The sequence below is a fragment of the Ranitomeya variabilis genome, chromosome 7 (genome assembly GCF_051348905.1).
Source record: "Ranitomeya variabilis isolate aRanVar5 chromosome 7, aRanVar5.hap1, whole genome shotgun sequence".
Classification (NCBI taxonomy): Eukaryota; Metazoa; Chordata; class Amphibia; order Anura; family Dendrobatidae; genus Ranitomeya; species Ranitomeya variabilis.
The window spans coordinates 101,726,155-101,741,857 of record NC_135238.1 but is presented as its reverse complement, the minus strand read 5'-3'; the positions used below and the strand labels follow the sequence as shown (position 1 = coordinate 101,741,857).

At 43.2% G+C, this 15,703-nt stretch overlaps 1 protein-coding gene across 1 annotated transcript in view; it reads right to left on the bottom strand.

Annotated features, from left to right (window-relative positions):
• The window catches only part of PGAP1 (post-GPI attachment to proteins inositol deacylase 1), a 1,745,445-nt gene that overhangs the window by 1,411,227 nt on the left and 318,515 nt on the right, over window positions 1-15,703 (bottom strand). The window contains exon 7 of the mRNA XM_077275621.1: window positions 6,967-7,033. Within this exon, the coding sequence (XP_077131736.1) occupies window positions 6,967-7,033 (67 nt within the window). The remainder of the gene's footprint in view (window positions 1-6,966; window positions 7,034-15,703) is intronic.

The window sequence follows — 15,703 nt, the reverse complement described above, 5'->3', positions numbered from 1 at the left end:
CTAACCCCAACCCTAACCCCAACACACCCCTAACCCTAACCACAAGCCTAATCTTAACCCTATTTCCAACCCTAGCCCTAATTCCAACCCTAACTCCTAAGGCTATGTGCCCACATTGCGGATTCGTGTGAGATTTATCCGCACCATTTTTGAAAAATCCGCAGGTAAAAGGCACTGCGTTTTACCTGCGCATTTACCGCGGATTTCCAGTGTTTTTTGTGCGGATTTCACCTGCGGATTCCTATTGAGGAGCATGTGTAAAACGGAATCAGCACAAAGAATTGACATGCTGCGGAAAATACAACACAGCGTTTCCGTGCGGTATTTTCCGCACCATGGGCACAGCGGATTTGGTTTTCAGTAGGTTTACATTTTACTGTAAACCTGATGGAAAACTGCTACGAATCCGCAGCGGCCAATCTGCTGCGGATCCACAGCCAAATCCGCACCATGTGTGCACATAGTCTAATCTAACCCTAACTCTAGTTCTAACCCTAATTCTAACCCTAGCCCTAATCCTAACCCTAGCCCTAACCCTAGTGGGGGAAGAAAAAAAAATATATATTTTTTTTATTTTTATTATTGTCCCTACCTATGGGGGTTATAAAACAAACATTTGAATGATCCCACTGTTTTAGATGATAAGCAACCACACACATGCATGGTATAATCAGGATGATTTACTTTTGGCTTGACAGGAATCATGGTAGCACTCAGCTTTTCTTTTCTGCATAACCATTTTTCCCGAAGTTCCAATCTGAAGGGAGCTTCATCAGAGAAAGTAATTTTCCAGGAAAATCATGGATTGGACTGCAGAAGACTACGATGAAGTATTTTTTGTGATGAAGGCTCTTTAGACTGTTTGAATCACCTGGAAATATTGTCTGGGGAAGAAGCACTACCATGAGTCCTGTGTCATACTAACAGTAAAGCAAATTGTGACCATTCATCTGTGTTGTTGCTTTTCATCTAATGAAGTTGTCTCACTTACACTTTTGAATAAAAACACTGACATTAATAAATAAGAGTTTCTCAACACTCTCCAAGAGCAATTACTCCCAACAATTATGGAAAAATTAGGTGACGAACAATGGTTTTTCCAGCATGATGGAGCACCAGGTCAAAAGGCAAAAGTGATACCTAAATGGCTCAATGAACACCACAAAATATTTTCGGGCCATGGCCAAGAAACTTGAAAGGTTTCAATCCCATTGAGAACCAGTGGTCAATATTTAAAAAAGGGGAGTGGACATACAAAAACTCAAATGGTGTTAAGCTCCAAGAACTTATAATACAAGAGTAGGTTGCCATCAGTCAGGATGTGGCTCAAAAGCTGATACTCAGAATGCCAAGGCTATTTGAAACAGTGTTGAAAATAAGACTCAACACTATAAAAGTATTGAAACTTTGTATAAATGTGATACTTTAACCAGTAAAAGGTTTTTTAAAAAAAGTAAAAAAAAAAAAAAAAAAAAGTATAAAAGGTCGACAAATGTACTTCAGTACCATAGAAACATCTTAATAAAAGATCTAAAAATACTGAAGCAGCAAACTTTGTAAAAGACTAAATGTTTTAATCTCAAAACTTTAGCCACAATTGAACAACAGCGAAAAAAACAGCACAAGCTCACATTTTCATTGGTATCTTGGGGAATGTAACACTGATAGCTTTTAATTATGATTTCTAAGTGGCAGAATTTAAAAAAAATGGGGTAATTTCTTTCATTTTTCTAAAAATTACAATTACCGTGAGGTATAGTAAGGTATGACAATTTTATTCTATAGGTCAGTACAATTAAAGCAACAATTAAGGGAAGCGGTCCCCAGGTTTTTCCCATTAAAAGTACGATCAGCACCTGTACGCCCTTAACACAGCATTCTAGAATGTATATACGTCCACAATGTACTCTGCATAACACAAAAAGACCTTTCATTATCCTCATTTTTGCTGCGCTGCGGTCCGACGGGCGGACCTGGTCTTGATCCGGTGTCTCCTCTTCTTGCAATCGCCGTCCTCCTTTCCTGCTTCATGTGGATAATGCGTCCTGTATCATCCACAAGTATCCTACATCGAGGTCCTATGCAGGCACATTTCTCTCTGCCCTGCCAAGACCAGAGCAAAGTATTGTAGTGCACATGCATCGGTGCTTTTTGCCCTTTCCCCGGCATGCGTATTATAGTGCTTTACTCTTCCGCCGGACAAGTCACCCACATGAAACAAGATGGAGAACAAGCGATCGCAAGAATAGAGGAGGCACCAGATCAAGACCAACAATGCCCACTGGACTGGACCTCCCTATATGCGAGTATAATAAAAGTTTTTTTTTGCCTAATGCACAGCGCATTTGTGACTTACCATAAGAAAGCATTTAGAGAATTAAAGGAAGTAGGTAGTGAGGAGGCATTAAATAAATACAGAAAATTAAATACATTCTGTAAAAAGCAAATCAAGGCAGCAAAGATTGAGACAGAGAGACTCATTGCCAGAGAGAGCAAAAATAATCCCAAAATATTCTTTAACTACATAAATAGTAAGAAACTAAAAAATGATAGTGTTGGCCCCCTTAAAAATAGTCTGGGTGAAATGGTGGATGAGGATGAGGAAAAAGCCAATATGCTAAATGACTTTTTTTCATCAGTATTTACAAAAGAAAATCCCAGGGCAGCCAATATGACTAGTGAAAAAAATTCCCAATTAAAGGTTACCAGCTTAACCCAGCAGGAAGTACGGCGGCGTCTAAAAATAACAAAAATTGACAAATCTCCAGGCCCGGATGGGATACACCCCCGAGTACTGCAGGAATTAAGTACAGTCATTGATAGACCATTATTTTTAATCTTTAAAGAGTCCATAATAACAGGGTCTGTACCACAGGACTGGCGTATAGCAAATGTGGTGCCAATATTCAAAAAGGGGACAAAAACTGAACTCGGAAATTATAGGCCAGTAAGTTTAACCTCTACTGTGGGTAAAATCCTGGAGGGCATTCTAAGGGATGCTATACTGGAGTATCTGAAGAGGAATAACCTCATGACCCAGTATCAGCACGGGTTTACTAGGGACCGTTCATGTCAGACTAATTTGATCAGCTTCTATGAAGAGGTAAGTTCCGGACTGGACCAACAGAGCCCAGTGGATGTAGTGTATATGGACTTTTCAAAAGCTTTTGATACGGTGCCACACAAAAGGTTGTTACATAAAATGAGAATAATGGGGATAGGGGAAAATATGTGTAAGTGGATTGAGAGCTGGCTCAGGGATAGGAAACAAAGGGTGGTTATTAATGGAGCACATTCGGACTGGGTCGCGGTTAGCAGTGGGGTACCACAGGGGTCAGTATTAAGCCCTCTTCTTTTTAACATATTTATTAATGACCTTGTAGGGGGCATTCAGAGTAGAATTTCAATATTTGCAGATGACACTAAACTCTGCAGGGTAATCAATACAGAGGAGGACAATTTTATATTACAGGATGATTTATGTAAACTAGAAGCTTGGGCTGATAAATGGCAAATGAGCTTTAATGGGGATAAATGTAAGGTCATGCACTTGGGTAGAAGTAATAAGATGTATAACTATGTGCTTAATTCTAAAACTCTGGGCAAAACCGTCAATAAAAAAGACCTGGGTGTATGGGTGGATGACAAACTCATATTCAGTGGCCAGTGTCAGGCAGCTGCTACAAAGACAAATAAAATAATGGAATGCATTAAAAGAGGAATAGATGCTCATGAGGAGAACATAATTTTACCTCTATACAAGTCACTAGTTCGACCACACTTAGAATACTGTGCACAGTTCTGGTCTCCGGTGTATAAGAAAGACGTAGCTGAACTGGAGCGGGTGCAGAGAAGAGCGACCAAGGTTATTAGAGGACTGGGGGGTCTGCAATACCAAGATAGGTTATTACACTTGGGGCTATTTAGTTTGGAAAAACGAAGGCTAAGGGGTGATCTTATGTTAATGTATAAATATATGAGGGGACAGTACAAAGACCTTTCTGATGATCTTTTTAATCATAGACCGGTGACCGGGACAAGGGGGCATCCTCTACGTCTGGAGGAAAAAAGGTTTAAGCATAATAACAGACGCGGATTCTTTACTGTAAGAGCAGTAAGACTATGGAACTCTCTGCCGTATGATGTTGTAATGAGTGAGTCATTACTTAAATTTAAGAGGGGACTGGATACCTTCCTGGAAAAGTATAATGTTACAGGGTATATACATTAGATTCTTTGATAGGGCGTTGATCCACGGAACTAGTCTGATTGCCGTATGTGGAGTCGGGAAGGAATTTTTTTCCCCATGGTGGAGCTTACTCTTACCACATGGGTTTTTTTTGCCTTCCCCTGGATCAACATGTTAGGGCATGTTAGGCTATGGGTTGAACTAGATGGACTTAAAGTCTTCCTTCAACCTTAATAACTATGCTACTATGTTACTATATTTTGCAGCCGCTGCACGATCAGCTCTATGCTCACCTACTGTATTCTCACCCATCCCTTGTAGATTGTGAGCCTTCGCGGGCAGGGTCCTCACTCCTCCTGTACCAGTTATGACTTGTATTGTTTAAGATTATTGTACTTGTTTTTATTATGTATACCCCTCCTCACTTGTAAAGCGCCATGGAATAAATGGTGCTATAACAATAAATAATAATAATAATTATAAGAACCACCCCAAATTTTGGCCTGGAAAATAGGAAAAAACTAATTTGAAATAAAACGGTGGTGGGCCTTATGATCTATTTTAATACTAGCTTGCCTGGGGCGGCAGCAGAACGGGGTCACAGAATCCCGGGTTGATGCGTCAGGAGAGCGGTGGTGATGCTGCGTGCCTCGTCCTCTCAGAAGACGTCCGCACCGGTGAATGGAAGCCCCCTCTCCTGTACATAACCCCTGCAGTGGGCTCCAGGTAATAAATGGATGCCTCCGGCGGTGCATGTGCAGATTGAGATCTCGGGAGACGAGATTCCCTAGATCTCAATCTGCGCATGCCCCGCCTCCCATGGCCATTTTCCCAAAGCAGGCATATGTACGGGAGAGGGATCATCAGCTCACCATTGCAGACGTCTTCTGAAAGGAAGGGGCCCACAGCATTGCCCCACTCAGCCTGCCGCTGACCTCCTGAATCAGCGACCCTGGCTCCTGTGACCCCATTCTACCTCTGCTGCCACCCCCCCAGCTAACATACCTTAGAAATACAACAAGCTCCCCCTTATTCCTCACAAATTGGGGGGGGAATGAGTCTTATAATCCGTAAAAATACGCTATATACAGCATTCTGGAATGACGCATATAATGACGTACAGGTGCTGGCCATAATTAATATGGGGAAAACCAGGTTCCCTTTAAATGTGTACTTTCTTATGCTTTGCTACATTTTCAGACTAGAAATAATATTTTCTTGTTTGTATTGCTATCCTCCCAGGTACACCAGCGAGTCTGCACTGCTGCCCAGTTTTTTGTTTTTTTCTCCCACCTACAGCATTATGCGAGGGCTTGGGTTTTGACGTTTCCAGAACAACCACTTAGGGTACTTTCACACTAGCGTCGTACGACGCACATCGCAATGCGACGTGGCGACGTACCGACGCAAACTGTGATTAGAAAACACAACGGTGGCAGCGGATGCAGTTGTACAACGCATTCGCTGCCCCATTGTGATGTCAGGGGAGGCGGGGGCGGAGTTCCTGCCGCGCATGCGTGGTCGGAAATGGCGGACACAACGCACTAAAAAACGTTACATGTAACATTTTTTTGTGCTGACGGTCCGACGCAACACGACGCAACCGTCACACGACGGTTGCGACGTGTGCCAATCGGTCGCAATGCGTCGCTAATGCAAGTCTATGGAGAAAAAACGCATCCTGCAAGCAATTTTGCAGGATGCGTTTTTTCTACAAAACAACGCATTGCGACGTGCAGTGCACGACGCTAGTGTGAAAGTAGCCTTAGATGGATGACTTTTTGTCCACTCTACCTTCCATTTTTTTACCGCTTAGATAAGAAAGCAGCCAATTAAATGGGTTGTTACCTTTCAAATTTAATTTGTCCCTTTGCAGCTTTTTGTTAAAAAAAATTAACAAGCTGCTGTCACCCTCCCAGGTACACCAGCGAGTCTGCACTGCTGCCCATATCTGGCACTAACTGTGGCACTGACATCACGTAGGAAGGCTGTCAGTGAGCTCAGCTTCATGGAGCTGGGTGTTCTGTTTTCCACAAACTGGGAGCAGCAGCTGAAATTCACCAGTGAACCAGAGGAAGTAGAATACACAATAGCATTTTTTCAGAACAAATTGCAGCGAGGGACAAATTATATTTGAAAGGCAACAACCCTTTTAAAATAATTTATTTACTAACACTTTTTTAAGGTTTTTTTGTACTTTTACTGCATTTTAAAATACAACTTAATTTTATTTTATTTTTTTACTTTGTCCCATTATGTGAACTAAACAACCACACTCAAGGGTGATTGGGAACTCTTTCCCAAATATGACATACATCTACGTCAAATGTAGGTAATGTGTTAGGGTATGTTTCCACGTGCAGGAAACGCTGCGTGTTTGACGCTGCGCAGAGCCACAGCGTCAAACACGCAGCGTCCAGATGTTACAGCATAGTGGAGGGGATTTTATCAAATCCCGTCTCCACTATGCGTGGTAACACGCACCCGGCGGCCCTGCGATTCCGGACATGCTGCGCGTCTTTTAAGATCGCAGCATGTCCGTATACCTTGCGACGACGATGCGCCGCCGCAAGGTATATCACAGGGCCATATGTGTGGGGTGCGATGATGTCGGATGTGTGCAATGAACACATCTGGCATCATCGCGTCACAGAAGGGGGCGGGGATTAGGGCGGAGCGGTTTTGCCGCTCCGTCCAAACCGCCAGCCATCCTGAAAGTGGACATGTACCCTTTGGAGGCAGCAGACAGTAAAAGTAAGCAAAGAAATTAAACAAACCTGTCTTGTATCTTCATCAATCAGGTTGAATAAAGCTCTTGACGTAGCCAAAATTAATTCTTTACACCTTCATTTCCAAGAAATAAAAGCAAAATGCATTATTTTACATAGTTGAAACTTAAGTATCTTATACATACACAACTGGTACACTAGTTGGCCAAACGTATGTAGATGAATGACAATCACACCTGTAAGAAATTTGGTGGACGTCTAATTTAAAAATGATGAATTACTATTTTGGTGTTTGTCCATAGGAATTTATGCTAATATGGCCAAAAGAGCAATTGTTCAAGGACAGTGATTCATCACACAAGAGTCTTGCTTGCAAGTGTTTTACTAATTCAAAAGATGCTCAGTTTGACTGAAAAAAGGGATCTTTTCAGTTAGAGTTCCTCTACATTTAACACTTGAAAAAGCCATTTGTGAGGCTGAAAAGTTACACTTTTTCTGCAAACAAACAAAAAATGCACGCTTTATAGAATGCGGATTGCAATATAAATAGTGCTGAGAGGCCAGTTTACTTCACAGAAGTGTGAATATTTTACCATGGAAGCTTATTTTGTGAAGTGCGAGGCAGTGTCCGGTGTTATATGCAAGGGTCGCAATGTGTCCTTCAGGAAGTGCAAAGAAGCATATGGAGACCATGGGAGTGCATTGCAGTCACAGGCATAGCTGCAATTGCAATACAAAATAAAAGTGAGTATTGGTCTTGGCCATTCTATGTGTCCAGGGCGCATGTAAGAAAATCTGTTGAGGGCTGTTATTTTTTAAACTGACTACAGGACAGCAGCGAGGCAGTCCGTTTCCTTCCCGGCCCCGTGTTTTCAATGTGGCTGACGGCCACAGGTTGTTTTGTAAAAACCCATGCAGCAGAGAGTGAGGTGTGTCAGTGTGTAGTTTGCAGCAAACAGAGCAGTCGGCTCTGCAAAAGCTCAGCCTGTGTGAGGGAGCACAGAGGCAAGCAAAGCAAACTCCTGGCACACCACAGTGTGATACGGTGGTGCAGTAGTCCTCGGCAACAGGACGCATTTACAGACTGTCTTGTTTCCCGGCTGCGATCCGAAGGATACTGTTGTGGGGTTTTTTTTAAGTTTGGACATTAAAACTACATTTTACTTTTTACTTTCCTGGGTCACTGCCTCATCACTGCATAGCGTGGACACTGCTGCACCACATTAGATACTATAACACAAAACCCTTTTCAGACAGTTTGGGACACCTGGAAGAAAGATTTTCCAAACATGAAAAGGTGAGCACTATCATGAGTCCTGAGTCATGCTAACAGTAAAGAATCTTGAGATCATTCATGTGATGGGGGCTTTACACAATAAGAGAGAGAGCTCAATCACAAGTTTGCCTAAGAATACTGCCATGAATAAATAATTGTAGCAAAAAAGCTTCCAAAAGCAACTTCTCCAAAACACTCAGGAGCAATTTGATGATGAATAATGCTTTTTTTCAGCCTGATGAAGCACCATGCTAGAAAGCAAAAGTGATATTTAATATAATAATAATCTTTATCTTTATATAGCGCTAACATTCAGCAGCGCCTTACAGTTTGCACACATTATCAAAACTGTCCCCATTGGGGCTCACAATCTAAACTCCCTATCAGTATGTATTTGGAATGTGTGAGGAAACCGGAATACCCGGAGGAAACCCACGCAAACACAGGGAGAACATATAAACTCCTTGCAGATGTCCTTTGTGGGATTTGAACCCAGTACTCCAGCGCTGCAAGGCTGCTGTGCTGTCTACTGAGCCACCGTGCTGCCCAGTTAACCACTTAACCCCCAAGGGTGGTTTGCATGTTAAAGGGAACCTGTGACCCCCAAATTCGAAGGTGAGCTAAGCCCACCAGCATCAGGACAAATTCAGTAATGCTGAAGATAAGCCCCACAATGTATCCTGAAAGATGAGAAAAAGATGTTAGATTATACTCACCCAGGGGCGGTCCCGGTCCGATGGGCATCGCGGTCTGGTCCAGGGCCTCCCATCTTCTTACGATGACGTTCTCTTCTTGTATTCACGCTGTGGCTCTGACGCAGGCGTACTTTATCTGCCCTGTTGAGGGCAGAGCAAAGTACTGCAGTGCGCAGGAACCGGGCCTCTCTGACCTTTCCTGGCGCCTGCAGTACTTTGCTCTGCCCTCAACAGGGCAGACAAAGCACGCCTGCGCCGCAGCATGAAGACAAGAAGAGAACGTCACCCTATGAAGATGGGAGGCCCCGGACCGGACCGCGACATCCATCAGATCAGAAGGACCCCCCCAGCAGAGTATAATCTAGCCTCTTTTTCTCATCTTTCAGGATACATCGGGAGCTTATCTACAGCATTACAGAATGTAGTAGATAAGCCCCTGATGCCGGTGGCCTTAGCTCATCTTTGAATTTGCGGGTGACAGATTCCCTTTAATGACCGCGCCATTTTTTACAATTCTGACCACTGTCCCTTTATGAGGTTATAACTCTGGAACAACTCAACGGATCCCGGTGATTCTGACACTGTTTTCTTGTGACATATTGTACTTCATGCTAGTGGCAACATTTCTTTGTGAAAAAAAACGGAAACTTGGCGAAAATTTCGCAATTTTCTAACTTTGAATTTTTATGTCCTTAAATCACAGAGATGTGCCACACAAAATACTTAATAAGTAACATTTCTCACATGTCTACTTTATATCAGCACAATTCTGGAACCAAATTTTTTTTTTGTTAGGGAGTTATAAGGGTTAAAAGTAGACCAGCACATTCTCATTTTTACAACACCATTTTTTATTAGGGACCACATCACATTTTAAGTCACTTTGAGGGGTCTATATGATTGAAAATAACCAAGTGTGACACCATTCTTAAAACTGCACCCCTCAAGGTGCTCAAAACCACATTCAAGAAGTTTATTAACCCTTTAGGTGCTTCACATGAATTTTTGAAATGTTTTTTAAAAAAAAATGAACATTCAACTTTTTCACAAAAAATTTACTTCAGATCCAATTTGTTTTATTTTATCAAGGTTAACAGGAGAAATTGGACCCCAAAAGTTGTTGTACAATTTGTCCTGAGTGGTGTTGTGAGAACTTTGACCCCCAAAGTGCTTCACAGAAATTTATGGTGTAGAGCCGTAAAAATAAAAAATCATTTTTTTTTTTTTCACAAAAATTATCTTTTGCCCCCAATTTTTTATTTTCCCAAGGAAACAGAAGAAATTGGATGCCAAAAGTTGTTGTGCAATTTGTTTTGAGTACACTGATACCCAATATATGGGGGTAAACCACTGTTTTGGCGCATGGCAGAGCTCGGAAGGGAAGGAGCACCATTTGACTTTTCAATGCAAAATTGGCTGGAATTGAGATAGGACGCCATGTCGCGTTTGGAGAGCCCCTGATGTGCTTTAACAGTGGAAACCCCCCTAAAGAGACACCATTTTTGAAAATAGACCCCCTAAGAATCTTATCTAGATGTGTGGTGAGCACTTTGAACCCCCAAATGCTTCACAGAAGTTTATAATGTAGAGCCGTGAAAATAAAAAATCTTTTTTTCCACAAAAATGATTTTTTAGCCCCCAGTTTTGTATTTTCCCTAGAGTAACAGGAGAAATTGGACCCCAAAAGTTGTTGACCAATTTGTCAATTTGTCCTGAGTACGCTGATACCCCATATGTGGGTGTAAACCACTGTTTGGGAGCACATCAGAGCTCGGAAGGGAAGAAGCACCATTTTTACTTTTTCAATGCAGAATTGGATGGAATTGAGATTGGACGTCATGTTGCGTTTGCAGAGGCCCTGATGTGCCTAAACAGTGGAAACCCCCCAATATTAACTCCAACCCTAACCCCAACACACCCCTAACCCTAGTCCCAGCCCTAACCACACCCCTAACCACACCCCTAACCCTAATCCCAACCCAACATACTCCTAACCTCAACACACCCCTAACCCTAATCCCAACCCTAACCATACCCCTAACACACCCCTAACTCATCCGTAAATGTAATCCAAACCCTAACCCCAACTCTAGCCCCAATCCCAACTCTAGCCCCAACCCTAACTTTAGCCCCAACCCTAACAGGAAAATGGAAAAATACTTTTTTTTTCATTTTATTATTTTTCCCTAACTAAGGGGGTGATAAAGGGGGGTTTGATTTACTAATTATGGCGGGTTTTTATGTTTGGCAGCTGTCACACACTGAAAGACATTTTTTATTGCAAAAAATAATTGTTGCGTTAACACATTCTGAGAGCTATAAATTTAACATATTTTGGTCCACAGAGTCATGTGAGGCCTTGTTTTTTGCGGAACGAGTTGACGTTTTTATTGGTGCCATTTTCGGGCACATGACTTTTTTTATTCCGATTTTTGTTAGGCAGAATGAACAAAAACTAGCAATTCATGAATTTCTTTTTGGCAAAAACCCCGAAACAGCTGTCTGTGGATGGATACCATGCTTGGCATAGGTGGTTTTCCTTTATTGGATGCTGCCCTTCCCTTGGTTGTTCCTTCCCGGGGAAAGGCCTGGCTATTCACTGCTTGCGTTGAGAAACACGTGATGGTGTCTCCGCAGCTACTCTACAGGCATGTGTTCAGAATTAGTCAATCATATTTAATCCCTTCCCAACCTTGGACATATCCATACTACCAGGTCGCTAGGTACTTACCGACCTTGGGCGCATGGATACGCGATTGTGATTTTGTGAGCATAGAGGCTGTGAGGGCAAGATCACTGCTGGGTGTCAGCTGATTCTGCCAGCTGACAGCCGGCACTCCGTGCAGGAGCAGTGCCTCACCGCATCGGGAACTTAAACCCTCTAAATACTGCGATTGCTTCCTCTGCACTCTGATCAGTGTCCCCTCGACGTCATCGCGAGAGCCCGATCGTTGTCATGGTGACCCGATGTCATCATAACGACATCCGGGTCACCAGGCAGTAGCACTTCGTTAGATCTTGAGCGGTGCTAACTAACTTGTGTCTGCATGGCTGACAGTACTAACGCATTGCAGTGCTGGTCGATTGCAAATGAATTAGAACTGCGATCAGGCTGCAGAAAAGTGAAAATACCACATGTGGAGTAAAAAAAAAATAAAAATAAAATAAATCACCCAAAAAAAAAAAAAAGGTAAACAACATCGTACCCATAAATAAATATTTTTCTGAAAAAAAGTACACATATTTGGTATGGCCAAGTCCAGAAGGACCCGACCTACAAAATTGCCCCAGTTAACCTGTTTAGTGAACACTGTAAAAATGATGCTTTTTCATCATACCAAGCAACGTGGAAAAAACGAGATAAAGCAAATGTAAATAAAAATGGTATAGCTGAAAACGACATCTTGTCCCACAAAAAACAAGCCACCTTACAGCTCAATCAGCAGAAAAATAAAAGGTTATAGCTTTCAGCACAAAGTGATGTAAAAACACCAATGTTACTTACCGGTAGCCGGTTTTTCCGGAACCCATGATGGCACAACTGAGAGAGGGGATCTGCCCAGTCAGGACAGGAAACCCTACAGAAAATAAAAGGGCGGTACCTCTCCGTCGCCTCAGCTGGTTTTCAGAGCATGTGAGGCCCCCCTGGTTAGTAAACATGGCAAATCCATCACCACATCATATGAACTAATAACACCCAAAACTATAGTGCACACCGAAGGGGTGATAAAGGGGGGAATATACAGGTGCAGTCATGGGTTCCGGAAAAAACGGCTACTGGTAAGAAACCTTGGTGTTTTCCCTTCCCCCATGATGGCACACCTGAGAGACTTTTGTAGAATGAAACCTTACGGAGGAACCACCGCTTGCAGGTTGCAGTTGTATAGGGCCCCTAAGGCTGACTTGAACCTTAAGGGTGCTAGTCGCTACTCCAATTGCAACCCTGTCTGCAGAAGTTCTTGGATTGGTCCCACTGGAGCTACATCCCCCAACGGTTCACCCAGGAAGTCAAGAAACTTCTTCCATGTCCTACCGTAGATTCTAGATGTTATAGGCTTTCTGCTTTTCAATAGGGTGGAGACTAGCCCTGGTGAGAATCCCTGGCAACTCAGTAACGCCCTCTCAAATTCCAGGCTGCCAGATGGAAGCCCTTCACCTGAGAGTGGGTCACTGGTCCCTGGGTTAACAGGTCTGGAACTTCTGGCAGAATCCATGGGTCTGTTATTGACATCTGCCTTAGAAGGGAGAACCATGGCTTCCTTGGCCAGAATGAAGCTATGAGTTTTATTTTCGCTCGATCCTCTCTGATCTTCCGGACCACTGTTGGAATCATCACTATCGGGGGGAATGCGTAGGCCAGAGAGAACCTCCAGAGTATTAGCAGGGCATCTACTGCAAAGGGATGTTCTCTTGGATTCAGGAAGAATTTTTTGACTTTTGTTGTGTGAGGTGGCAAACAAGTATTTTTCTGGTGTGCCCCAGGCTTGTACTATTTGTTTGAACACCTGGGGGTTTAAGGACCATTCCCCCTGTCTCAAGCCACTGCGACTCAGGAAGTCTGCCTGTGTGTTTTCTACGCCCCTTATGTGTAGTGCCGTCAGGGATGACCGGTGTTAATCTGCTAACTGAAATAGAAGATCTGATACCTCCATGAGGCCCCGGGACCTCGTTCCCCCCCCCCTTGTGATTGATATAAGCCACCACTGCTCGATTGTCCGTCATGATCAGAGTATGGCGGCCCCGGAGCAAGGGGAGAAAATGTTTCAAGGCCTTTTCCACTGCCCATAGTTCTTTTTCGTTTGAACCACGATTCCTTTCTCGCAAGGACCAAGTTCCTTGTACTGAATGAGACCTCAGGTGAGCAACCTAACCTATACCGCTTGCGTCAGTCGTGATGAGTCTTCGACTAGTTTCTGCCACTGGACCCCCATTGTGAGAAGTTTCTTCACAGTCCACCAAATTAGGGAATCTCTTATGCCCTGAGAAAGACAGATTTAGTTCCAAATGCCCTCTTAACAGTTTCTTTACTGACTGAACTTCCCACTGCAGCTGTCTCAAATAAAATTGTGCCCATCCTATAGCCGGAATGCATGACGTTAATGAGCCTAGTAGGGACACTGCTGGCTGAAGTATTGCTGTACCAGCCAGGTTCATTATTTTGGCCACTTTGTTTTCCGGAAGGAGGCAGAGCTGACGTTCGGAGTCCAGTATTAATCCTAGAAAGGACTGCACTTTTACTGGTACTTATCTTGATTTCGGGGTATTTATTATCCATCCCAGCTCTATCAGAGTTGATGTTACAACTGTTACTTGTTGGGCGCAGTGGGTCTCTGACCTTCCTACCACAAGGAAGTCTCCAGGTATGGGACAATCACTACATCCCGGGATCGGAGGTATGACATTACTTCTACCATCACTTTGGTGAAGACCCTGGGAGCTGCAGACAGGCCGAATGGAAGGGCTGTATATTGGTAATGTTTCACTTGGTCTTGTATGTAGAGCGCTACTCTCAAGTATCTCCGATACTCCTGATGTATTGGGATATGATAATATGCATCTTTTAAGTTTATTACTGCCATGAAGCAGTGAGGGAACAGAATTTTTGTGGTCGTGTTGATAGACTCCATGTTGAAGGAGTGGTTCTCTACTGATTGGTTGAGCTTCCTTAGTTTGACTATGGTTCTCCAGGAGCCATTCGGTTTTTGTATAAAAAAAAGAGGGGGGAGTAAAACCCCCTTCCTTCCTCCCGAGCCGGGACTTCCTGCAAAACATTTTTGTCAACAAGTCCCAAGACTTCTGTCTCCAGAGCAGATTGCTCCTGCTGGGACTTTCTCCAGGGTGTTATTACAAAATTTTGCCTGGGTGGACGGATTAATTTTATCTTCAGACCCTGTTTGATAATATGTAAAACCCAGGTGCTGGGGGAGATGTTTATCCAGGCCAGAAAGAAGAGGGAGAGCCTTCCTCCATCCTCTGATGTAATGTCATTGGGGGGATATTTTTGCGGATGTACAGGGCCCTTTGAACATGTAGCCCGACCCCCTTTTATCTTTAAAGTGCCAATTTTTCCTATTTCCTGGGGGGCGACCTCTGTTTAATCTATTCCTCCGAAAGAAAGGTTTTTTAGGATGTCTAGAGAAACTAGGAAAGGCTCTCTCTTTATCTCCGCCATGTTTCAAGCTTCTAGCTTTTTGACAGGGGCGATCTAATAACCATGTATAAGTATATAAGGGGACAATACAAATATCTCGCTGAGGATCTGTTTATACCAAGGAAGGTGACGGGCACAAGGGGGCATTCTTTGCGTCTGGAGGAGAGAAGGTTTTTCCACCAACATAGAAGAGGATTCTTTACTGTTAGGGCAGTGAGAATCTGGAATTGCTTGCCTGAGGAGGTGGTGATGGCGAACTCAGTCGAGGGGTTCAAGAGAGGCCTGGATGTCTTCCTGGAGCAGAACAATATTGTATCATACAATTATTAGGTTCTGTAGAAGGACGTAGATCTGGGGATTTATTATGATGGAATATAGGCTGAACTGGATGGACAAATGTCTTTTTTCGGCCTTACTAACTATGTTACTATGTTACTATGTAAAAAGGAATTGACTGTCGCATGGATAGGAGCACAGTTTATGTTTAGACGGTAAATCCCCCGGACAACCTTTAAGCCACAGGGCTCTCCTTGCCGGGTTTGACAAGCCCGCTGCTCTAGCTGTTAGGGTATGTGCACATGTCAGGATTTCTTGCAGACATATCCTGAAGAAAACCGGAAATTTTCTGCAAGAAATCCGCATTTTTTTTTTGCGTTTTTTTCC